Raw genomic sequence first — 25159 nt, 5'->3', positions numbered from 1 at the left:
TTTGGGAGGCCGAGGTGGGTGGATCACCTGAGGTCAGGAGTTCAAGACCAGCCTGGCCAACATGGTGAAACTCTGTTTCTACTGGAAAAAAAAAAAAAAATTAGTCAGGTGTGGTGCCACATACCTGTAATTCCAGCTACTCAGGAGGCTGAGGCAGGAGAATCACTTGAACCCGGGAGGCAGAGGCTGCAGTTAGCTGAGATCACACCACTGCACTCCAATCTGGGCAATAGAATGAGACTCTGTCTCAAAAACAAAAACAAAAATTACCAGGGCGTGGTGGTACTGCACCACTGCACTCCAGACTGAATGACAGAGTGAGACTCTGTCTCCAAAAAAAAATTAAAACCAAACAACCGCACAAAGAACAAAGTAAACACTATCACTCTATCGAAAGTCTAGTGCTTCCAACAGAATGCAGTCCTTTTTATAGTCACACTTGGGATTGAGGGGAGAAAAAGAAAAGAATCCATAGTTTAGGAATCAATAAAATAAGACTCTTAAAATGTCCCTAAAATCATGGAGAATTTAAGGAAAACATGGCAGTAACAGGTGATGAATCTGCTTTCAGAAAAAGTATCTTTTCTTAATGATTCCTTCTTGCCGATCTGGAAATCTCTACTATTATACTTCCTACCCGATTTTATTTGAAGAGCCAACTCTGCTTGTGTGAAGTTATTTGAAGTGAAATACTTCGATACTCTGTGTCTTAAAAAAATCTTGGTATATTAATTAATAAAAAAAATCAATTTGAGGCCAAACTGAAGCATTTTCTTTCCCCTTCTTTCAGGCTGAGGATAACTTAAGCTGCATTTTCAATTTCTTTTTTTGAGAGAGTCTTGCTCTATTACCCAGGCTGGAGTGCAGTGGTGCAGTGTTGGCTCACTGCAACCTCCGCCTCCTGGGTTCAAGCAATTCTTGTGCTTTAGCCTCCCAAGCAGCTAGATTACAGGTGCACACCACCGCGCCCAGCTTTTTGTATTTTTAGTAGAGATGGGGTTTCACCATGTTGGCCAGGCTGGTCTCGAACTGGCCTCAAGTGATCTACCTGCCTCAGCCTCCCAAAGTGCTGGGATTACAGGTGTGAGGCACCACAACCAGCCATGCATTTTCAATTTAACTTTATTTAGGAATACAGCAGAAAACAACTGGGAAGACTGAAAAAAAAAAAAAAGACCCTGTGATTTTAGACACCTCAAATGTCATGGTTTATGTGAAAGCTAAGGACTTTATTAACTAGTTTAAAAATATTATTCATTACCCTTTATTCCAGAATGGAGTACATTTTAATGGGCATTATACACAGAATTTGATAAATTCCTTAAAGTATGTTATAAAAAATGTAACAGGTTACTTCTTACCCAAATTAATCACTACTGACATTTAAGGAGAAAGTCAACTGCAGCCAGAGTAAATCCCCTCCTGACACTCTTTGTCATGACTTTCAAGCAGTTTCTTTTTTTCTTTTCTTTTTTTGAGACAGGGTTTTGCTTTGTTGCCTAGGCTGGAGTGCAGTGGCATGATGAAGGCTCACAGCAGCCTCCGCCTCCCAAGTTCAAGCGATCCTCCTACGTCAGCCTCCCAAGTGGCTGGGGCTACAGTTGTGCACCACTATGCTTGGCTAATTTTTAAATTTTTTTGTAGAGATAGGGTTTTGCCATGTTGTCCAGGCTGTTTCAAACTCCTGGGCTCATGCGATCTGCCCACCTTGGCCTCCAAAAGTGCTGGGATTGCAGCATGAGCCACCACGCCTGGCCCAGGCAGTTTCAAAAGGATGGGAAACATTCTGGCATAGACACATTGGGTCTTTTAAATTCTTTGAGAAAACAGTCACAGGAGAGATGAAATATTTAGTAAAGTAAAAAGTTCTACAGAAATGCTCAAAAATTTTCAGTCAAATAAGACTATAACTGGTAAAATGTTTCTGTCATGAAGCACCATTTCATAGTATTTTTTTAAAAGGCACATAATGTTCTTAAACTAAGAGTGACTCACTTGCGAGAAAGGTCATTTAAGCTGGTATATTAAATAGCCAATGTTTTAGAGAGGACAATTTTAACTATTGGCTTAACTATTAGAGTTTAGTATCTAAATGGCTAATATATGCCATCCAAGGGGCAGGAAGAAAATAAATAAAAAAGATTAAATGGCTAGTATAATGCCTGAAAATAAATAAATTTATTTATTCACAGGAAGCATTTGATTACACAGGAAGCATTTGATTACATCCTGTGATCCTGAAACTACTTAAAATCAAGAAGACAAATCTTTTTCCCTATTACTGATTAGTAAAACTTGTAAAAGGTAAAACAAATTTTGTAAAAAGGTTTCCTTACTGAAGAAGGAAATCAACTTTAATTAAAAAAAAATATGAGGGCTCAGGTTTTAGGAAAAAAGCAGTCACAAAAGAACAAATGTTCTTTTGTTTCAACTACTTAGTCAAAGAGATTAACTCTACATATGGTTAGAAAAAATAATGTTTTTATTTGGAGAATATATTTAAAACTCAGTATAAAACAAAACCCAAGAACAAATACAATTAAACCTGAAAGGGAAACATTTAATTCTACTGCTTCCTATTTCTCCGTATCTGTATTAGCTAAACATGTTACCTGTCACATTTTTAATGTCCTTTCACTAACATTTCTGGTGGACCTAATTTAAAAGACAGAGTAGAATTACTCTGTGTTACTTTGGAGGCATGTTTTACTGGCTACAGAATGGAACAATGAGTTTCTGAGTGGTTCTACAGAGCTTAGCCATGCCCCATTGCAAAGGAGACCAGTAAAGAAAGAAAGGAAAGGCATCAGATGCAGACGATGGGAGCCTAGGCAGGATGGCACCGAGAAGAAAAAGAGAGTGAAGAATGAAAGGAAGAACAGTGAGGCAGGTATGCTGGGAAATTCTAGAAGGAGCTCTATCAATAAAGAGATCCCTTGACCTTGTGCCTCAAAATGGCCAAACCTTTGGAGTATTCCATAAAGTCAATTTTATAAACACTTGGTTAGTTACATGCTTGTAGTCTTCTATTTGTGAATGAATAAAACCTTATCTTACAATTACTAATAATCATATTTTTAGTGCCACTGGAGGATTTAAAAATCAGATACTTGGATATTTTCCAATAGTTACATTTCTTTATTCCTTAGTATCATTTTTTTTAAATATGAGAAATGTTTCTTTTCATTTTCTGAACTAAAGTCATGAATCAATTCTGAAATCATAATGGCATTACTTATCTTAAGCTACCCAAATGAGGGGCTAAAGGTTTGCTATAATTATTATTGAGTGGTTTCCTGGATGACATCTAACTATTCAAACAAAGAAAATGTTTCAAAAATTTATTTATGGGCACTTAAAAACTAAATTATCATTAATTTAAAGTCTTCTCAATTTACTTCTTTATTGACTTCAAGGAGGCATTCATACAGATGTCTGTTTACTGGAAGGACCTTGAACTACATTTAAAAATCATGACAAAACCAAATTGAGTAAGTGAAGATATAGTTAAGAGGCTGACAGTAAGTAGAGATGGCCAAATCTTTGACAGGACCACGTGCTGTTGCTTTCTACAAAGGATTCCCTCTGAATCACAGTAAGAATACACTGACCACCACATTACAGTCATTTTCTACACAACAATCTATAAGTATTAAAGAACCCTAACAAATACTTCATACCATGGAATGCAAAAAGGAGAAGAGCATTCATTCATCATAAGTAGAATCTTGCTGGGCAAAGAATATAAGGAGGACAGAACATGAGACACAATGATAAAGTGATTGCTAAAATACGCATCATGAGAGGTAAGAATAATCTAATAACAACTTAAAAAATCTATTACCTGGTGTTTGGCAACCAGATAGGTATCTCAAAGAAAAACACACCTAAAAGTTCTCACAGAATTCTGTGAAGATTTTTTGTAGGGGAGGGATTGGGTATGAAGGGAGCAATGCATTTGCAATGAAATTTGACTTCTATGTGAGCAAGACATCCTTAATGTATTTTTTTAAAAAGCTATTTAAAAGAAACTCCAATTTATAACATTTTCCTGCTAAAAATCCAAAGTTAAGACATTTTACTCATGTCAAACATGCCACTCCTTAGCAATATTTTTGGTCACCTGCACTCAAAATTTATAAAAAGAAACTTAGTTTATTGCTTCAAGGAAATAAAGGACATTCACATTTTCCAAATTGTTATAAAAAGAAACAGTTATAGAAAAAGTATTAATAATAATAATTATTAAATTCTACTGACTTCCTAAATTACGATCTGCTCAGTTTGCCTTATCTAACCTAGGCTAACCGACTGCCAACTTCTCACCTGCAAACACAGGCACTGGCAGGATCTTCTTCTGGAGTCCCTAGTGGACATGTGATAGCTGGTAACAAAAGTTGCATGAGAAACTGAAGTTTAATACTTAAAATAACCAAGTGAACGAAACAAACCCAGAACAGAAAGTAAAGCCTCTAGAAGAGGCTCTGCCAATTTTTAGCAATGTCTATATATTTTAACCCTTGGATGTTAAAAATCCAATGTTAAGTATAAATTTTAGTTTGGGGAAAAATTATATCTAGTCTTTAACCACACAAGTGTTCTTTGGTTCACCTTAAAAAAAAAAGAATGTTTTATTCAATTTAACATATAAGCAAACATATGTTCATTTATTTTCCTTTTGTTGCTACTCTCCTGAACTCTCTCATTCATTTATTTCAGTGGACAGGAAACGCACCATATCCCCCTGCCTGGATGGGTGTTTTTGGAGAAGCACAAGCATATAGAATGAAAATCTGTGTGGTATAAATCTTTAAGAGTCCCATCACACTTTACAAGAAAGCACCTGAAATCTTACATTGTTTTCAGTATTGTCATAAATGCTTGGGAAGATATTTGTAAAGAACTGGTATTTTTTCTTAAGAAGAAACTATCCCTGTAAATTAAATGGGGAGAATAATTCTTAGTCAGCTTTTTTTTATATTTTAGATCATTTGTTAGTCTTGAAACAGTAAATAATAGAAATTTAAAACCAATTTACACCTTTTTGTTATAGACCACAAGTCTCTGTTGGGAAGAAGATGGAGTATAAATAAGTAAAGCACTATATGACTGTCTCCTAACAGAACTATCACAGCTACTTGCCCTTTAAAGGAACCTAGCAATGGGAAATGTTTTACATACACCTAATGAAAAGCAGAACCCCATGGACCCAGAGTGCTAGTAGCACATGAGAAATGACAGGTGACAACCCAAGAGCAAAGAGAGGAGAACTTGACAAATAGACCCCAATACATAAAATGCAGAAATTCACAATTTTAAGGTACAAAGAAACAGGTTATAATCCTTGAAGGCATACAGCATGATAATGCATGTTCATAATCACAAAATATGTGTTTAAAGGGCTTGGCATAATGTCTGGCCTATAATAAGCACTCAGTAAAACTTTAGCAGCTATTATTATTACTTTTGTTATTGCCCTGAGATATCAATTTTTTTTTTCTTTTTTTTTGAGAGGGAGTCTCACTCTTGTTGCCCAGGCTACAGTGCAGTGGCACAATCTCAGCTCACTGCAACCTCCGCCTCCTGGGTTCAAGCGATTCTCCTGCCTCCGCCTCCCGAGTAGCTGGGATTACAGGTGCCCACCACCATACCCAGCTACATTTTTGTATTTCTGGTAGAGACAGGGTTTCACCAAGTTGGCCAGGCTGGTCTCAAACTCCTGACCTCAGGTGATCTGCCTGCCTCAGCCTCCCAAAGGGCTGGGATTACAGACACCAGCCATCACACCTGGCTGAAAATTGTTTTCAAAAGTTAAACTTGTATTTTTAAAAAAGTAATCTTTATGATGATTAATATAAGAAAAAGAAGCAGTTGCAAAAAATTTTAAATTCCAAGTATAACATGCAAATAAGAATTAAAATACTATAGAAATGTATAAAGAGTATAAGGCTCTCAAATCCTGCTCTCCAGGGATAACTACTGTTGGAGTCTATACTTTCTTCTGTATCTTTTTTTTTTTTTTTTTTTTTGAGACTGAGTCTCACTCTATTGTCCAGGCTGGAGTGCAGTGGCACAATCTCAACTCACCACAACCTCTGCCTCCCAGGTTTAAGTGATTCTCCTGTCTCAGCCTCCTGAGTAGCTGGGATCACAGGCATGTGCCACCAAGCCCGGCTAATTTTGTATTTTTAGTAGAGACAGGTTTCACCATGTTGCCCAGGCTGATCTCGAACTCCTGACCTCAAGTGATCCACCCACCTTGGCCTCCCAAAGTGCTGGGATTACAGGTGTGAGTCACTGCGCCTGGCCTCTTCAGTACCTTTTTTATGTATAAAAATACATCTATGAAAACAGCCCACCTGTACAACATTTTTTTTTTTTTTTTTTTGAGACAGAATTTCACTCTCGTTGCCCAGGCTGGAGTGCAATGGCACAATCTCGGCTCACCAAAACCTCCACCTTCTGGGTTCAAACGATTTCCCTACCCCAGCCTCCCGAGTAGCTGGGATTACAGGCATGTGCCACCATGCCTGGCTAATTTTGTATTCTTAATAGAGTCAGGGTTTCTCCATGTTGGTCAGGCTAGTCTCGAACTCCCAACCTCAAGTGATCCGCCTGCTTTGGCCTCCCAAAGTGCGGGGATTACAGGTGTGAGCCACCGCGCCTGGCCTCTGTACAACCTTTTAAAGTGGTTATCAGCCTGGGCACTGGGCTCATGCCTGTAATCCCAGCACTTGGGAGGCTGAGGCCAGAGGATCGCTTGAGCCCAGGAGTTCAAGACCAGCCTGGGCAACATAGTCAGAGTCTATCTCTACAACCACCACCACCACCACCACCACCACAAGAAATTAGCTGGGTGTGGTGATGGGCACTTGCAGTCCCAGCTACTTAGGAGGCTGAGGTGAGAGGATCGCTTGAGCCCAGGAGTTTGAGGCTGCAGTGGGCTATGATCATATTACTGCACTCCAGCCTGGGCAACAGAACAGGCTCTGGCTATTTAAAAAAAAAAAAAAAGAGTATCATACTACATTTTGTTTTCTGTCTTGTTTTCTTTTTCTCTCACCAATATCTATGTCATCAATACAAAACTAAATCTTAATGTCTTTTTCTTATTACAGTAAACATTCTTATATAGATCTGAATACTTATGAAATAGGTTACATAGCACAGATTTTTAGAAGTACTTTGAATTTATGGATTCTACCAAGTTCTTCCAAAATGGTGCCTCCCACCAAACCTTTAAAATTTTAGAAAGAATGCTCTTCTCCTCACTTCCCAACATTGTTCCCAGTGCTGGATATTACCAACCTGAGAGGCAAAATTAAAATATATTTCACTGTTGTATGTCTTTGCATTTTACTGACCGCCATGGACATCTTTACACCTTTCCCTAAATTCATTCACCATTTGTATTTATTATGTGAATCACCCGTTCATATTCCCTTTGCCCATTTTCTATTGTTTTTTACTTACTGATTTGAAGGAATCCTTTGTATATTATAAACATTTACTTTTTGTTATATATGCTACAATTATTCTCTTTATCTTTCAATGTTATTTTTCTATATAGAAGTTTAAACATTTTTAATGTACTCACATCTGCTAATTTTTTCCTTCTGAATTTTGTCTATTAAGGAAGGCTTTCCTACCTCAAAACTATAAAAATGATTTCATATTTTATATTTTAAAAAATATATAGATCTTTAGCCATCTAAAATTTATGTGGCACACAACAATAGGGTGTGAAAAGATATCCTGTAACAAAAATTTTAAAATAACACTTAAAAGGGACAGCCTCCAATAATCTGGAAAGTTCACATATGTACTTCAGTTTTTGAAACCATGTAATTAATGAAATGTTATATTTAGAAGTATGAGCTAAGCATTTTGCCCCCTTTAATATCATTTTAAAAGTAGGCCTAAGGATGTACTTTGCATTATTAATGTCAATCAACCATGCTAAGTAAGAAACCTGAGCACCATGATGTGAAAAGGGAACATGGGAGAGGGTCATGCTGAAGCTGGTCAGCAGCACTGGTCTCTCACCAGGACAGTCTCAACTCAGAGGTTTCCTGACTTAGAGAAACAAATAAAAAAATAAAAACTCTTCCTCAAAGGAACAGTAACTTTGAACCCTGAAAAATGAAACTTATATCTACCCACTGAACCACTTAGCTTTCCCTTTCTTTTCTTAGGCAACACCCTGAGAGACTTGTTAAAAACCATCAATTTTACCTTCTTTCATTCTTTAGAGAAGAATGTTTTTTAGATTTAAAAATAAAGGATGAGTGAATCTCATTCCAGTAACAGTGACTTCTGTCTGAGTTACCCAGCTAGGATTGGGCATTCGAAGGCCTAAGAGTTCATAAATGAACACTCCAGTAATTAGGGTAGCAGGGTTACTATGGGAAACAGCACTTCCCACTTGAAACTGTACTGATTCATGAAGGCATATTTATCCAGTGTTATCAGGAGCTCCCTAAGTATCAGAAAACATTGCATTTATCTTACAATATCTACTACAGCTAAACTCTGTAAGCTAGTTGAGGTATTTAGATTTTTTTTTTTTTTTTTTTTTTTTGAGACAGTCTCATTCTGTCACCCTGACTGGAGTGCAGTGGCGTCACCTCAGCTCACTGCAATCTCCACCTCCTGGGTTCAGGTGACTCTCATGCCTCAGCCTCCTGAGTGGCTGGGATTACAGGCTCCTGCCACCATCCCCAGCTAATTTTTGTATTTTTAGTAGAGACGGGGTTTTGCCATGTTGGCCAGGCTGGTCTCGAACTCCTGACCTCAAGTGATCTGCCTGCCTTGGCCTCCCAAAATGTTGGGATTACGGGCATGAGTCACCACGCCTGGCCTTAGTTACAGTTCTTTCTAAGACTTATTAACTTAAGGCTTTATCCAACATGGGAAACAAAAACAAAAACAATGAGTTATCAAGAATTAGGTGAAGGCAGGCTGAGCTGACAACTGTCTTACTGCCTTTTCTTTTTTCTGCACTAGGCAGAAATGCCCCTCAAAAAGACCTAGTATTAAAGGAAAGCTTGAATCTGTTTACCACCAAGAAGAAATAAAGCAGTGGTTCACAAAATGTGGTCTGTGGACCACCAGGGGATCCATGAGGTCAAAACTATTTTTGTAATAACAATAAGATATCATTTGCCTTTTTTACTGCCATTGTTTTACAAGCGTTAAGTAGAGTTTTTATGGATGACATGATGTGAGATATTGCAATGTGAGTGCAAAAGCTGAGAATCCAGCTGTCTTCTTTTTGCAAAGGGATTTGCAAAATAAGTAAAACAATGCAACTTCTCACTAATTTTTTTCTCTTAGATAGTAGAACTGTTTTTTCCTAAATATTATTTAAGATATTGGTTTATTATGTTTAATTCATAAATTTTTAAAAACATAGTTTTAATTTGTAATAAGGTAATTAAAACTTACATAAACAAAAGCTCTTTGCGGGGGCGGTCTTCGATAATTTTTAAACATGTAAAAGAATTCAAAGACCGAGAAGTCTGAGAACTGATGGACAAATGCAGAGTCTTTCTGAATATTTTGTATTGGGACCCGAAATTTTTAGGTGTACCACTGCTCAACCCTCATGAAACCATCTTAATATGTTTACTTGTCTGGAGTCTGCACATAGAATCCAAACTCACGAAATACAGACTGTGTGCCCAAAAAAGTGCTCAGAAATCTGTCTATGAATGTTAGTCTGTTCTTTTGGATAGCATGAAGCTTTTTCTTACTTGGGGAAAGAGTGGTCTTTCATCTCTTTTCTTTTTGAGGCACTCTGCCATTAATCTCTTCATGGCTTTTGGACAGTTACTCCGTACCTTACTGAGATCTGGAGATAGGTATCCTCGTCCCACCATAAAAATTATCTGGAGAGAGAAAAAAAAGGGAAATAATTCAACCTTGTAGATACATTGAAAAATATACTTCATATTCACTGAAAACACAATAAGCTGTACATTTACAGCTTATGATGTATGTACTACACCTCAATAAAAAGTTTTAAAAAACCAATGCTACATCATAGATTGTAGGGAACCCACAAAAGGAGCTGCAAGCTCAAATCTTCATGATTGCTGGACTGTGGCAAAGGTTCTCTAATTGCTCCCCTGCTTTTGGTCTCTCCTTATCTAGTCCATTTTCCCAATCACAGGGTAACCATCTAAAACAGATCTGACAGTGTCTCTTTTTTACTTTAAAAAAGAAAAAAAATCATTCAGCACATCTTGTTGTTGGATATTGTGGTAAGTCCTTTACATATATGTAGGGAAAACCAAAAAGGCTAACATTTAATCAGTTTTTTTGGCATCTGCATCTTAAGCCCTTTTATTGTGGAAATGCTAATGGACCACTTGGTTATACAAACCAGAGCCTCCCCCAGAGGAGAGAAGGGGAAGCCAGTAGGAGCTAAAATCTGTTTAATGAAATAAAAAGGCTTGTCTTCTCTGGATTCGGAGATTTGTAATTTTTTCTAATTTCTTAATTTCCTAATATTTTGCCTCTTTTGAGGGCAGGCAGGGATAGATATTAGGAGTCTTGGGACTCAGGGAGGACAGCCTGAGAGAAGGGCTTTTGGTCTTAGAGGAAATAGGTGCAACAGGTGGAGAGTAGAGGGTAAAGTGGATTGAAAGCCCGTAAGAGATCCCCGCTACAGGGCAGAGCTGATGAATTTTAGAAACGGCCAAGCTTGAAACATTGTGTTATTTCCTGTTTGGTGTTGTAATGACCCTTGTTTAACTGCCAGGCATTAGTAAAGCTTTGATTGCAATGTGGTCTCTATATAGTAGAGGTTAAAGGATGAACCTTGGAAAGAGATACTGAATTGAGGGGAGTACAGTTTTCTTTCACAATGCCCCCTACTGAAGCTACACCATCAAAACATCATCATTTTAATGGAAGACAGCAGTCTTAGAATCCTGGGAGTAACCTGGAATAATACCTTGGAGCAACAGGTGATAAGCAACAGCCAGGAGAATGTAAAGCACTTCGAATAGGGGTCTTCGAAGTTGAGAGAAAGGATCTGGAGTGCCTATAGTCATATAGTATGGACAGCAATTCAGGTATTCTTACCTGGCTATCAATGGAAAAGATAGCCCCGAAAGGCCAAAAAACTTTGGGACACTTGGATTCTAGATATCATCTAATTTAATACTCAAAAAAGAATTCTACAAGGGTGGTGTTGACCCCGTTTTACAGATAAGGAATCCAAAGCTCAAATAAATTAAGTAACTTGCCTGAGATAATATAGTTAAGTAAGTAACAGAGGATTTGTAGAGAAGACTATCCCAACACGACGCCACTTTTAACTTTTTTATTGCCGCTGCTCCTACTGTGCTTGTAATGCCCTCCCTCACCCCTTCGCCAGCTACCTGAAATCCAGATGAATCAAGGCCTAACTGAAAGGTAACCATGCTTATCATACCTTTCTTTATACACCTAGAAGTAATAATGGTCCTCCTTCCCACCACTAGCTGTGATGATCATTTACTGCCTTGTGTGGTTATTAATCTTTTTGTGGTATGTTTCTTATCTAAGTTCTCCAATGAGACTATAGGTGCTCGGGCAGAGAGATTGTGACTCATACATATGTGTTTTTAAAAAATTCTTAAAGAAGCCAGGCTTGGTGGCTCACGCCTGTAATCCCAGCACTTTGGGAGGCCGAGGAGGGTAGATCATGAGGTCTAGGAGTTCAAGACCAGCCTGGCCAAGATGATGAAACCCTGTCTCTACTAAAAATATAAAAATTAGCTGGGCATGGCAGCGTGTGCCTGTAGTCCCAGCTACGTGGGAGGCTGAGGCCAGGAACTGCTTGAACCCAAGAGGCAGAGGTTGCAGTGAGCTGAGATTGTGCCACTGTACTCCAGCCTGGGCAACAGAGCGAGACTGTCTCAAAAAAAAAAAAAAAACTTAAAAAATATCTATAACACCACTACCTCCAGTATTTAACATAACCTTGTGGATACAGGAGGTTTTCAATGTTTAAGTTAACTATTCATTAAGGTGAGTGATAACTTTTTGCTAGTTGATTAGCCATGTCATATGTCCGTAGTCTTTAAATTAGGGTCAAGTATCCCTGGGGTTACAGGAAGGCTTTGCCAAAGGTATATACATGGTGCGTTTTTTTTTTTTTTGTTTTTGTTTTTAAATTTGAGACAGAGTCTTGCTCTATTGCCCAGGCTGGAGTGCAGTGGTATGATTGCAGCTCACTGCAACCTCCCCCTCCTGGGTTCAAGAGATTCTCCTGCCTCCGCCTCCCCAGTAGCTGGATTATAGGTGCACATCACCATGCCCAGCTAATGTTTGTATTTTTTTAGTAGAGATGGGGTTTCACCATGTTGGCCAGGCTAGTCTTGAACTCCAGACCTTATGTGATCCACCTGCCTCAGCCTCCCAAAGTGCTGGGGTTACAGGTGTGAGCCACCACGCCCAGCCAACATGGTCGTTTTAAGGGAATTAATTTCTACAACTATCAACTTACTGGCATCCCCTTTGAAAAAAGTGATTTGCCAGAGAACCACTCAAGTGGAAGCATAACACTTATCTTCCTTTCTCATTTTCCCTGTTATAACTGCCCTTCTACCACTTTACAAAAGGCACGCCTTTTACGCATACGTAACCTAACTATAGTATACATTGTCCCAGGGTGTAAAAACCTCTGGGGCAACAAAGAGACATTTCTAAATACTGGTGTCGAACTGGGCTCCAACGAATGGGAAACAAGTCTGTTGGTTTTCAACTCTTTACTTTCAAAAATATTAATTGAAATGTCAGCTGAGCTTTTAAAACATTTTTAATGACAAGTTACTAAGTAAATTTTGGTACATTATAGGAATGAGCTCAAATGACTGAGTGATATAGTATGTGGTAAAGAATTAACCCTGCTCAAAGAGAGAGCTAGCCTTTGCTCCTGGCTCCTGGGAGGTAATCACTAAGCCCTTAAAATGTCCTGCCTGATAAGAGTGTCTGTTTATTTGGGGGCCATGGGCCATGCCAGATAGTCTATGCTAACAATGTGATTTATAGAGGGCTCTGGGTCATGTGGCATCAGCTTGACCTCTGTAGGAGCTGGAAACTAAGGTCAGCCCCGCAGGTGATTAATCATATCTATGTGACTGAATCCCAATAAAAACTCTAGACTCCAAGGCTCAGGTGAGGTTCCCTGGTTGGCAACAATCCATGTGTGTTGTCATACATTGCTACTGGAAGATCTGTCCACAGCTCCATTGGGAGAGGGTGACAGGAAGCTCCAACAAGAACGCTCCTGAATTCTGTCCTATGGGTCTCTTCCCTTGTTAATTTTAATCTGTATTCTTTCATCGTAATAAACTGTAACTGTGAATTTAACAGTTGTCAGTGAGTCTTGAGCAGCTTTCAGTGAGTTTTCAGTGAGTCCTTTTAACAAACCTGAAGCTGGTCTTGGGGACCACTAAACTCTGCATGTGGTTATAACAAAACTCCTGCCTTTGTCATCTTCTTATAATTTAGATAAAATTTCTCAGTATTTACCTCTTTAAAAATGAAATATGGAAAGAATAAATACTAAGTCTTAGTATCTAGTGTCCTAGCAAAAAAGCTGTATTTATCCACAGATACATACATTAATTGAAGGGAAAAGAAAAGCCCCATATCATTAAGATACATATTTCCAATATAATTTTACCTTCTATGTTTCCATATATCAAAACTTATATGCTACTTTCATCAGTTATATATTACTTGCAACAAAGACGTAATTCAGAATTTAAAAAATTACTAATCAGAGCTTGAAGTCACAATTTTGTAAAATTCTAAATTTAAACTTATATACATATTTTTATTGCAGAGATGTAACTTAGGTAGTCAATAAAAGGCTTTAAAACATACAAATGTTACATTAGGATGAACTTCTGTGAGAAACAATACAAACAGTTTGAAGAGAAAAAAGGAAACATGTAAAACTTCCAGAAATTAATGAAGAGCTTCATTATTTTTTAATAGGCATAAAATCAGTATGGTTTTTAGATTCTGATGCATATATTTCAAAAAGAGGGATATATATATATATGTATATATATCTCTCTCTAAGATAGTCTTATTTTAAAATGTTAATGGAATATACTGGAAATTACATTCTTTGCAATTATTTAAACTTAAGATAAAAACTTTTAGATGCCAACTTAAAAAATATACAAGGAGATACATAGTTTTTCAAGAGTCTTTCAGGAGGAATGTGAGAAAAAAAAATCAAAGACAACTCTCATGTTTTTATACATCCCACAGAATTTAGTTAGTGCAGAGCACAAAGCAGGCAACTTTCAGTATCTGCTGGGGTGGGGTGCAGAGGCTGACTGATGAAGAAACAGAAAGAAGAAAAAAGGGAAAGTTCTTCCTGGATGTTATTCATGGACAGAAGATTCATGTGGCACATACACAACGAAACCAATACTTTGGCTTGAAATTCTGGGACTGATTCTTCATACTTTCAATCCACACTCAGTACTCCTGGTGTCTCGACCCTGTCATTCACTCCACGGTATTACTGGAGCTCATGCCTGCTCATTTTCAGTATCACCCCCAGCACAGCCTCAACAGGACTGCACATGCCATTGAGAGAGCAGAGCCTGTGTTTTCTTTTATTCATTTTGAATCTTTCTATATTCCACAGTGCTTTGTATATAGTTGGTATTGAAAACATTTTCTATTAAAATAATTTGCCTGTTGATAAGAGACTAGTACTTAGTTCCTGTTTCTTCAGATCTTGTGCTTAGAACCTAGCCACCATGCTGTGAGGAAGACCAGTGAAGAGGTCCTCGAAGACCTGCAAAGAGGTCCGCAAGGAAAGGCTCATGTGGAGAATAACTGAGCTTCTGGCTTCTAGCTAGCACCAACTTGCCAGATATGTGAATGAGCCACTTTCGAGTAGATCCTTTTAACACCCAGTGTACCTACTCTAGTCAATACGGTGTGAAACTGGTAAGAATCTTTCTCACTGAGAACAGCCCAACCTACAGATTCATATTTTAAGCTACTACATTCTGGGTGGTTTGTTATGCAGCAATTATAACTGGAATACACTTGAAATAACGGATATATGCTATCTATTCTTCGAAGAAGACACAGCACTTCTGCTCCAAGAAAAGAAAGCCATAAAGGTATAGTCAATATTCCTAGCTTAAGTGAGCACATTATTAATCCCAACTTACAAGAGAAAATGCACTGAAGGAGGGAAGAACAGGGTGATTAGAGAGAATAATGTTGGAATGATAAAGAAGAGTTGGGGGATGACAAAGTGATCTCCCAGACTTTTAGTACTAGGGTGAATAAAGGTAAAAAGGCATACTACTTTGCAAAGAGCTAAGATACCTATTTTAGAAAAGAATCTGATTTTTGAAGCTGGAAGAAATTCTTTAGCCGAATTCCCTTATTTTGGGGGTAACTGAAAAAAGAAAAAAGGCCAGGTGCAGTGGCTCACACCTGTAATCCCAGCACTCTGGGAGGCCAACGCGGGCGGATCATCAGGTCGGGAGTTCGAGACCAGCCTGACCAGCATGGTGAAACCTCCGTCTCTACCAAAAATACAAAAAAATTAGTTGGGCATAGTGGTGCACTCCTGCAATCCCAGCTACTCGGGAGGATGAGACAGAAGAATCGCTGAACCCAGGAGGCAGAGGTTGCAGTGAGCTGAGATCAGGCCACTGCATTCCAGCCTGGGCAACAGAGTGAGACTCCGTCTTGGGGGAAAAAAAAAAAAAAAAGAAAGAAAAAAGAAAAAAGGAAAAAAAAGATACCCAGAGAGGTAGGTAGACCAGTCTACCTACCTGAGTCCAAGACCTGCCATTACATCACACTGCTTTACCAGCTGTGCTCTGAATTTACAGGCAAAATCTGCCACCTCAGACTATGGGCATGAGAGTCTAGGGGAATGGTATTCACATTGCATAGTAAAGAATATTCCTGGATTCTTAAACAGAAGTCTAATCTGAGAGCATGGAGATCCAAGTATTATAGACAGCAAAAGAAAAATCAAAGGATGAATGGAACAATACCTAGGGCAACTTCATTGAGGATGGCCAGAGTTAACTCTTCAAAATGTGGAGTTTCATAGAAAGTACTATTTGATGAAAGTAGACTAGAGGGTAATGAAGCAGAATGGGGGTAGTTGTAAGAGGACATCATTCTTTTACCTCCTTCTTCTCCATTAAATACTTAACTTGGTTTCAGACTAGTAAATTCCAGAAGGTTCTAACTATACTATTAGAAAGAATTAACTAGTAAAGGCCTTACCCTTCTGTTGGTCACACATTCCTCTCATGGAGAGTAAGCCCTTGCCACATCATTTATTATACTCCCATGGAGGACAAAGCACCTAAAATGCCAAGAAGTGGATGAGTGCAGAACTCTGGGATGCTTTTATCCGTATTTTGGAGATAATACTTGTTTCTATATTACAATTTTATTACTGTATTAAGATAAACGTATTCACTGACAAATTTCATCCAGATCTTAGGTTCATAAATTTTTATTAATTTGTAGTCTATATGATAAATCAACTGAAACTAAACTAAAAATCCATAATTCCTCCAGAAAAATATTATGTACAGGAAAAGTGAACATGGTGCAGGATGTTATGCTGTATGATCGAATTAATAAGACTACAAAAGGCAGAGGACATAAAGCTTGTAAATTAGAGACCATTTCGCTACCCCGACTGCCACTGTCAAATCAACCATTTCAGTGATATAGATCTATCACAAGTACAGTAAGAACAATGTTTCAATTATGTTCTTTAGCTGAAATTTCAGTCCATCCTGAATCTAAGTTTCATGCAGGCTTAAAACATCAGATCCAAAGTCATGTTGTTTCACACTCAAAACTAAGACTCAACATTCTAAAGCTATGAAGTAGTTAGAAAGGCCAACACCAACCAAAATTTAGTTTTATAATGAACTGGGTAGAAATGTAGCCATTTTTAAAAACCATCAAACACAGTCAAGACCACTGTTGTGTAAGGGGCATATGGTGATTCAATAAGTACACACACAAAGTACATGGTAACTTAAGAGATTATTTCTCCGATATCACAATAGGTGAAGTGAGAAAGCTACTCAGAGTTAGCACCAAAAAGAGAGAGTTGAGCTCTTGACAAAACAGACCAAATCACTTAAATGAAGCAGTAACATTTATATACAAGAACTACCATCTCATTAGGTTGGGAAGTTATGATGAAATACCTAAAAAGTTTGCGCTCTTTTTAAAAAAATTATTTAGACTGGTGATTCTCAACTTTGGTCTGTATTGGAATCACCTGGGAAACAGAAAAAAATGCAGGTGATTGGCTCCTCCCCATTTAATTAGAATCTGCACCAGTATCCCCATTTTTAAACAAAATTCCCAGGTGGTTCTGAGGCAAATCACAGCATAAAGGATAAATATTCTTTAATTAGAGTTTATGTGGTCAACTAGTGTTTTTAATATATTAACAGGGTAACTGTTGTAATCTCTCTACACACACATTCACAAACCTTTTAAAATGTAGTTATTCAAGGTAATTTTAGTAAAGACAATTCACTTTTCTTGGCCAATTTTAAAAGTCTAAGCGAGCTTACTGAGGCAGAGATAGAAAAGGCTAAGAGCTCCATGAGGCTATGTTAGTACCTTTTGGAAGGTAAGGGACAGGGAACAGGAGCTGAGGAAGGAAAGAAGTAAAAAATTACCCTCCTACTAGAATTCTCATTATAGAAAAATCAAAGCGTGATTCCTTCCATTTACCTAGTTTTAAAAATTAAAGATTTCAAGAAACCTTAGTAATTCTAAAAGAATTTAATATAAAGAAGCTCATAGCTGAGTGCCTGTTCTGACAGCACAACTGTGATACAGTGAACAGTATAATGCCCAGATGCTACAGTAGCAGAGCTCATTCTTCTAACTGTGCTATGGTCAAGAAATATCCATTGTTGTATCTGTAGTTTCTAGTCAGAAAATCAGGAATTTTATTCCATTGTAACATTTATGACTGATATTCTAAGGAAAGGACTTACGTGTTGCTATTACTGCCAAAAGTATACAAACGATTTCTAAAACTGGTAACAAAAATCAAGAGTTCTATCCTTCATGCTTACCCAGAAGTTAACACTTATTTTCTACAACTACCTGGAGCCTTGTATACAGATGGTAAAATAAACACCAAGAGGTGGTAAATATTTACCTGGTCCCTGTTATTGATATTTGAATAAGGTAACTGTCCAGTCATCAATTCATACAGAACAATCCCAAATGCATATACATCTGACTGAAAGCTGTATGGATTTTTATCTTGCATTCTGATGACTTCTGGTGCCTGTTAGAACATACAAAGAAAAATATTCTAGTTAATTCTTCACTTCAACTGACCAAAGACTGAAAAACAAGCTATTATAATTCCTAGGGTTTTACCGTTAAAACATCTGTCTAATATGTAATACGTTAAAACATCTGTCTAATATGTAATATGTAATCTAATATGTAATCAATTCTCTTAATAGTCAAAGAAATAAAACTAAGATGAAGAAAAAAACCTCTGCTCTATAAACTCAGAAAGAGACAGTATTAGCAGAGATTTTGTTATTGCATTACTAAGATTTTATAATTCAATAATTATTTAGGCAATCTCTTTCTGCACAAAATACCATCACTGCCATTTGAATTCTTCCCATGATTTACCCTATTAGAATCAGTTCCCACTTCCCATTCCTGATTCAGCAAATAAATACTAGACTTGTGGTTATAAGATGCTTAGGAGCAGCACAACTACTGTAGTAACTGTCCTAGAATTTAAGTTTCCCCATTGGTACAAACAACTTTTCTCATCTGAGGACACCTTAGAAAATAATGGTAGAATTTCAAGACTGATAAACTCAAATCCCCTTTCAAACTATGGAATCAGCATATGGTATAAACATGCCATGGATGCTTTATTAACAAAAGCAAGACAGCGGGTAGATTTAGTAAAAGATGGTATGAAGAATCTTTTGGCTGCTGCTTCTTGGGCAATGAAACAATCCTATTTGCTACATTTTTACACATTTCAGTCATTGTATTGCACAATTAGGTTTCTTATTTACATGAAATACAATAAACAGTTGGTTAAATATGAGCTTAAAAGAGTTATTCTTTCACCTTGTCTTCTGTATTGTTTCATTTGGAAGGAATCGAAATGGCAGTATATTAATGAAAAGTTTATGACAATGTCAATTTGACAGCAAAAGTGGTACTAACTCTGCAAAAATGGCTGAAAGACCTGGGACAAAATTCCTGGTTATTGGTCTGGGTAAGGCAGGCATCTCACAAGGAGAGGCAATAATGGCACTCAGCAACCGCTGCAAATGAGAATGACCCGTGGAGCCTTAAACCCCTCAACGTCCAGACTACACTCCAGTCCAATCACAGAACATATCAGAATCTGGTGGTGGGACTCAAACATTAATTAGTCTTTAAAGCTCCCCAGATGATTCTAATGTCCAACCAAAGTTGAGACCCACTGATGGAAGATCTGTGGGATGTCCTGAAGAGCACGAGAGGATGGAAGTGAAGGAGAAAGTTGATCTACTTCGCTTTGTCATACATTTTGTTCATAGTTGCTTTTAGTAATACAGTACAAAATAAACCACATATAACTGTGATGTAATGAGCAAGCCAGAATCCTGAGAGGCTGGTATGGCAAAGGTATAATTTTCAAAGCCTGAACCAATTTTTGTGAGAGATGAAGTAGAAATCAGATGAACTGCTTTTTTCTTTTAATTTAGTTTTATCTCACACTGTTGGTGGTAGATAGTTTGATGACAAGTTGCATGTCACCTATTTTAAGAAATGCCTGATGAATCTTCAATTTAGTGATTTAATTTGTAAAAACTCTCACAAAGGTTTCTCTCTCTCCTAAGATATAAATAAAGTTGAGAAGAACATTGTATATAATTCAGAGGACCACACAGCCTTAGTTATAACCAAATTCTTCTCTCCTATGATATGAATGTTCCATATTTCTAAGGGCAGTATCAACCCAGGATTGGTTTAACAATGAAGGGTGCTGTTGGCTATTATTCTCTTGTCTTAAAACTCAGCATGGAAGAATACAGGTATCAACAAAAAATTAATTGTAAGAAAATATAAAACTTTATGTATAATAATCTACAAACTGTATTAAGGTTTTTGAAAAAGTAAGGACAAAACTAGAGACTTGATTGAGCCTAACTCTCCCACATAGTTAAAAATTAACATACTTTAGAAGCACGTGACTATTGTTTATAGTTTTAGGTTTTGCAATTTCAGCACTTAAAATCTGTTTTCCCTCATCCTTTTAGGATACAATGCCATCATTTTCACAAGGTGTGTATGCCTTAATAAAGGTGCCTGACATCAGATTATAGTTATTAATTTTTCTATCACTTACAATTATAAATTAAAGCAGTTAAACATGTTAAACGATGAAAAAAATCTAGCTAACTCCAATCACTGAATCTTAGAAACAGAAGGGGCACTGGAAATCTACTAGTCCAACTCAACATTTCAGGTCAAGAGACTTAGAGGAGGTTAGGGTACTAGAATACTCTTCCACCTTGCCACCTGCCCTAATTCTACTTACTGTCATGAGAAATCATAGCTCAATTTAACTCTAGGTTTATTCGGACAAACTTGGGAGTCCTACCTTGGACTTCCCTTTTTGGAGACTGCTACATACAGTTTGCGGCTTTGAAAGCCCTTACAACTTTTCTGTTTCCAGCAGGGTGCCCAAAAGTCTTAGTGCAGATTAAGTTATTTAAAGCTTAGAATTACACTAAGACTTTTGGGAAAGCCTGTATTCAGCTTAGAGCTGTGGTTTTCAAACTTTTTGGTCTCAGGACTCTTTTTCACTCTTAAAAATTATTGAGGACACTAAAGCACTTTTCTTTATGTGGATTGTATCTGTGGATATTTATCATTAAAATTTAATGGAGAAATTAAACTATTAATTCATTTAACTACTAAAATAATAACAAGCAGATGTTAACACAGATCATTCATTTTAAATGAAAAATAACTATTATCAAAAAAAAAAAAAGTTTAGTAAGAATAGTAGTACAATTATCCACCTTTTATGGTTTAGAGATTGGGTCTCACTATGTTGAGCAGGCCAGTCAACTTCTAGGATCAAATGATCCTCCTGCCCCAGCCTCCCAAATAGCTGGAACTATGGGCTTGAGCCACCATGCCTGGCCTGTGATTCTCTTCAATGTCTGACTTAACAGAAGCCAGCTGGATTCTCATATTTGCTTTTGCACTCAATCTGTTGCGATGTGTTGTTTTGGTTGAATGATACAAAGACAATCTTGTCTCACAAAGGGAAGATCTTGTGGGCCCTCTAAAACGCTGTGAGGGACCCTTTTAAGAATGCTGTTTTAGGGAATGATTCATATGACTGAACTTTCCACAGCTTGCTGCAACTGCACAGAAATTTTAGTTCCCTTCTTTTAGAACTTCTCTTTCTTCTTTTTCACAAAGCAAAAAACAGGAAGAAAGAAAGAGAAAGAAAGAGCTATGCAAGACAGCACAAGGCTGTTAATCTACCTCTCTTTTTTTTGGTCTTTCCTCTTCCAGCTGCCCCATAATTATGAGACTCTTTCTAGTCTAAAGGAAGTAACTTTCCAAATTAGGCTTAAATAAGATTGTGAAACAGCTTCTCTGTTAAAAGGAGTAGTTTTCTTAGCAAAACCATAATAATGGCTGTAGATCACACCTGCCTTAAATTGCATACCTGTTTTTTTTTCAACAGGATACACAGAACATTTTGAACACAAAATACTTTAAACAATTTTGAATAAAATATGAAACACTGTTTATAAGACATATATTTTTGTTTGAGATACACTGAAATTGGTTTCAAAATACTCTTTTTAAGGGTAAAGAAAAAAGTTAAAAAATCTATTTACATGAAAAATAAGAACATTGATTTTTGTGAATACTGGGGACTATGAAAATACTATAGTTTAAACCTTCAATGACTCTCTAGTAACTCAGCAGCATCTCAGGGCCAAAAATTTAATCAGTGGAAAAATAGCCTCAATTCTTACCATCCACAAAATGGATCCAGACAACTGTTCAAACTGATGGGACCCACTCCATCGAGATTTCACTGTAGCTAGACCAAAATCACCTATTTTTACTGTGAGGTCTTCATGAAGAAATATATCTGAGGTGCAGTAAGTAAAGGAAAACAGTAGATCTCATTTTCCTATCAGAGCAAGCATTATGAAGATTTTAGGTAAGAGATCTAATTTCTATAATTCTGTAATATAATATTCTTTAAAACACAGTACTTCATCTTTCCTCTTAAAGTCAGTAAGTATGTCTAAAACAATGATTAGTTCTATTTAGCCTATACAACCTGCTTTTAAGATTTTGGGGGCTTGAAATGTGCTAGGATGAGGTGAGATGCTTTCCTAAGTTTACGGGAGAACCTGAAACTTTCCCATTAGAGTTTAGCAACGTAGGACCAGATATTCTCTTGGCACTCCTGGGCAAGCTGTACAGGCTCTTCGTTGGAATGAAGATGCTGCAGACAGTATCTTAGTCTGCACTTAGGGAAGAAGAAATACTATGTTTTTCTCACCTCGTTGTTATATAATTTAGAGCCTTCAGTTATATCTCAACTACCACTGAGCAAGGTCAGAGGTCTGAAAGGGACCAACAGTTACAAAACTATCAGTTTTATAGTGCTGATAAAATGTAAGCAAGCAATAAAAAAATCCTACTATTGTAAAGACTTCTGACAGATTTTCTTGTAATGTTCAGTTGTCGAGAAACCAAAAGCAGGCTGTGGTATCCTGCTCTCCTATACACGCATGCATAATTCTTTGTTAATTCTCTTTACAGTATATCGAACTTAGCATGAAAACTGTTTTTACATAATGTGAAGACAAAGTGCAGAAGAAAAAGTCAGGATGTTTTCAAACTTCGCAGACAAATTTCAGGAAGGATACTATTACTCTTGAGGTCTCTGTGGATGATTGACTTGGCGTGTAAGTAACTGAAAAACAAAACATCATTTTAACCTGAGTAGGGCTAAAGGACTCTGGCCTCAAAATCTATAGAACATACTTAGGGGTGTAAAGACTTATTTAGAATCATGATACAATTGAAAATTGTACATTGTGATAAACCCTTCACAGAATATCAAAATAGACTATAAATGAATTTAAGATTATGGAAACATATCACTATAATGGTACAGTTGAAATCTTGTTTTCTATTAGAAGACTTTGCTTTATCTTTTACTAGTTACCAATACAAACCTTTCACTCCAGTCAAGCCTATTTATCCATGTCCCTTAAATATACCTTGATACTTAATTCCACCACTGCGTTCAATGCTCCCCTCCTACACCCAACCCTCCAAGTTAGCTTTCGTTCTATTTTCCACCTATTCATATCCATCCTTTAAAACTGAATACAAATTCTAACTCCTGAGTGAAGCTTTCCCATGACTAACCCAACTGAAAGTGATCTTTCACTGTTCACCTTATACAGTAATTATCATAATAATGGCTTCATTCACGTGTTTTTTCAATGTGCCTATGTTCACTTCTATTTGGAATGTAAACTACTAGAACTAGAACATGCAGTTTGGTAATTAAAACTATTTTTAAAGGTAGTTGTCATATACTCTTAATCTTCTTAAAACTAGTGAGGAGCAAATTTTCTCTAAAATGGCCATAGTGGGTCTGTTTTAGAGTCAATGATAACTTTAAAATCATCTATGTTACCCCTAAAAACTGCTTTAGCTACATTCATTGAAGTAAAAGGCAGCATTGTTGTCGTTTTGTTTTTTCTTTTGGAGACACAGTCTTGCTGTATCACCCAGGCTGGAGTGTAGTGGCATGACCTTGGCTCACTGCAACCTCCACCTCCTGGGCTCAAGCGATCCTCCTGTCTCAGAAGGGCTGTGTCTTGTTTATTTCTTTGTATACCCAGTGCCTAGAACAGTGCCTGGTATGTGTGGCAAGTATTCAATACATGTCTATTGAATCAACTACAACAAGATGCATATAATGTGCTAGTCAAGGTTATTTTTCTTAATTGAATACTGGAGAGAATAGATATATGACACTTCTGAAATCTGACAATGATCATTAGACAGTTTTACCTTAAAATGAGAATTTAAAATCCAAATGGTATAATCAAAATCATGCAATGAACACTGTTAAAAATGGAAGATTTGCAAATAACCACAATTATTTATGCTTTCTCATCTTCATTTAAACTTCCTCATTCTTCCCAACATCAAAATTTTAAGAGTATTTTCTAGATAAAATTTTCATTTCAAATTACTATTTATCTAAAGTAATCCCTTCTCCAATTACTATTTCATATCACAGTTTATGTTCTTCATAGCATTTACTACAATTGAAAATTATCAGCCGGGCGCGGTGGCTCACGCCTGTAATCCCAGCACTTTGGGAGGCCGAGGCGGGTGGATCACCAGGTCAGGAGATCGAGACCATGGTGAAATCCCATCTCTAAAAATACAAAAAATTAGCCGGGCGCGGTAGCGGGCGCCTGTAGTCCCAGCTACTCAGGAGGCTGAGGCAGGAGAATGGCGTGAACCCGGGAGGCGGAGCTTGCAGTGAGCCGAGATCGCGCCACTGCACTCCAGCCTGGGTGACAGAGCGAGAGTCCCTCTCAAAAAAAAAAAAAAAAAAAAGAAAATTATCTTGTCAGGACTTTAGGCTCAGTATTCTATATCACACTGTCACTCTTTCATTGAAAGAAAATGTGATGTCAGTTATAGGTCTCACTGCTTATAAAATTCTGCAGTGACATACAAAGTTAAAAACTGGTGGAAATAAATGGGCCTCAATGAAAGCTTTAAGATGGTGAGATCTTATCTCCATTAGAAAGAAAGGGGGATAAACGATGATGGTGTTGGTTGGCAGAGCTCGGTCCTGCACTCAGAGAGACCTGGGATCTAGTATACAGCAAAGGTGTTGGTCTTTGAAAGGAGGTTCTTTTTCCTGCAAGACTTAAAAACAAAAACAAATGGGCTTCAACCATATGAAAACAGAGAGGCATGCTGAAGTTAAAAGAGAGGAAGATAAAGGTGTTCTCCATGGGATGGTGTTAATCCTTTCAACAAATTTAATGCAAAGGAA

General features: G+C 37.3%; 1 protein-coding gene across 8 annotated transcripts in view; it reads right to left on the bottom strand.

Annotated features, from left to right (window-relative positions):
• The window catches only part of BRAF (B-Raf proto-oncogene, serine/threonine kinase), a 203937-nt gene that overhangs the window by 10132 nt on the left and 168646 nt on the right, over positions 1-25159 (bottom strand). For 2 of the 8 annotated variants that reach the window (XM_021936348.2, XM_031665081.1), the window contains 4 exons: positions 22992-23038; positions 22083-22201; positions 18206-18337; positions 9756-9890 (listed from right to left, as the gene is read on the bottom strand). In XM_021936348.2, the coding sequence (XP_021792040.1) occupies positions 9756-9890; positions 18206-18337; positions 22083-22201; positions 22992-23038 (433 nt within the window). Of the gene's footprint in view, positions 1-4798; positions 4934-9755; positions 9891-16284; positions 16367-18205; positions 18338-22082; positions 22202-22916; positions 23039-25159 lie in introns of those variants that run through there. The other 6 variants (XM_021936350.2, XM_031665082.1, XM_031665083.1 and 3 more) reach the window with 6 other exon arrangements.

The sequence above is a fragment of the Papio anubis genome, chromosome 4 (genome assembly GCF_008728515.1).
Source record: "Papio anubis isolate 15944 chromosome 4, Panubis1.0, whole genome shotgun sequence".
Lineage (NCBI taxonomy): Eukaryota > Metazoa > Chordata > Mammalia > Primates > Cercopithecidae > Papio > Papio anubis.
Note: the sequence above shows the minus strand (reverse complement) of the source record. Positions and strands in the feature narration are given on the sequence as shown.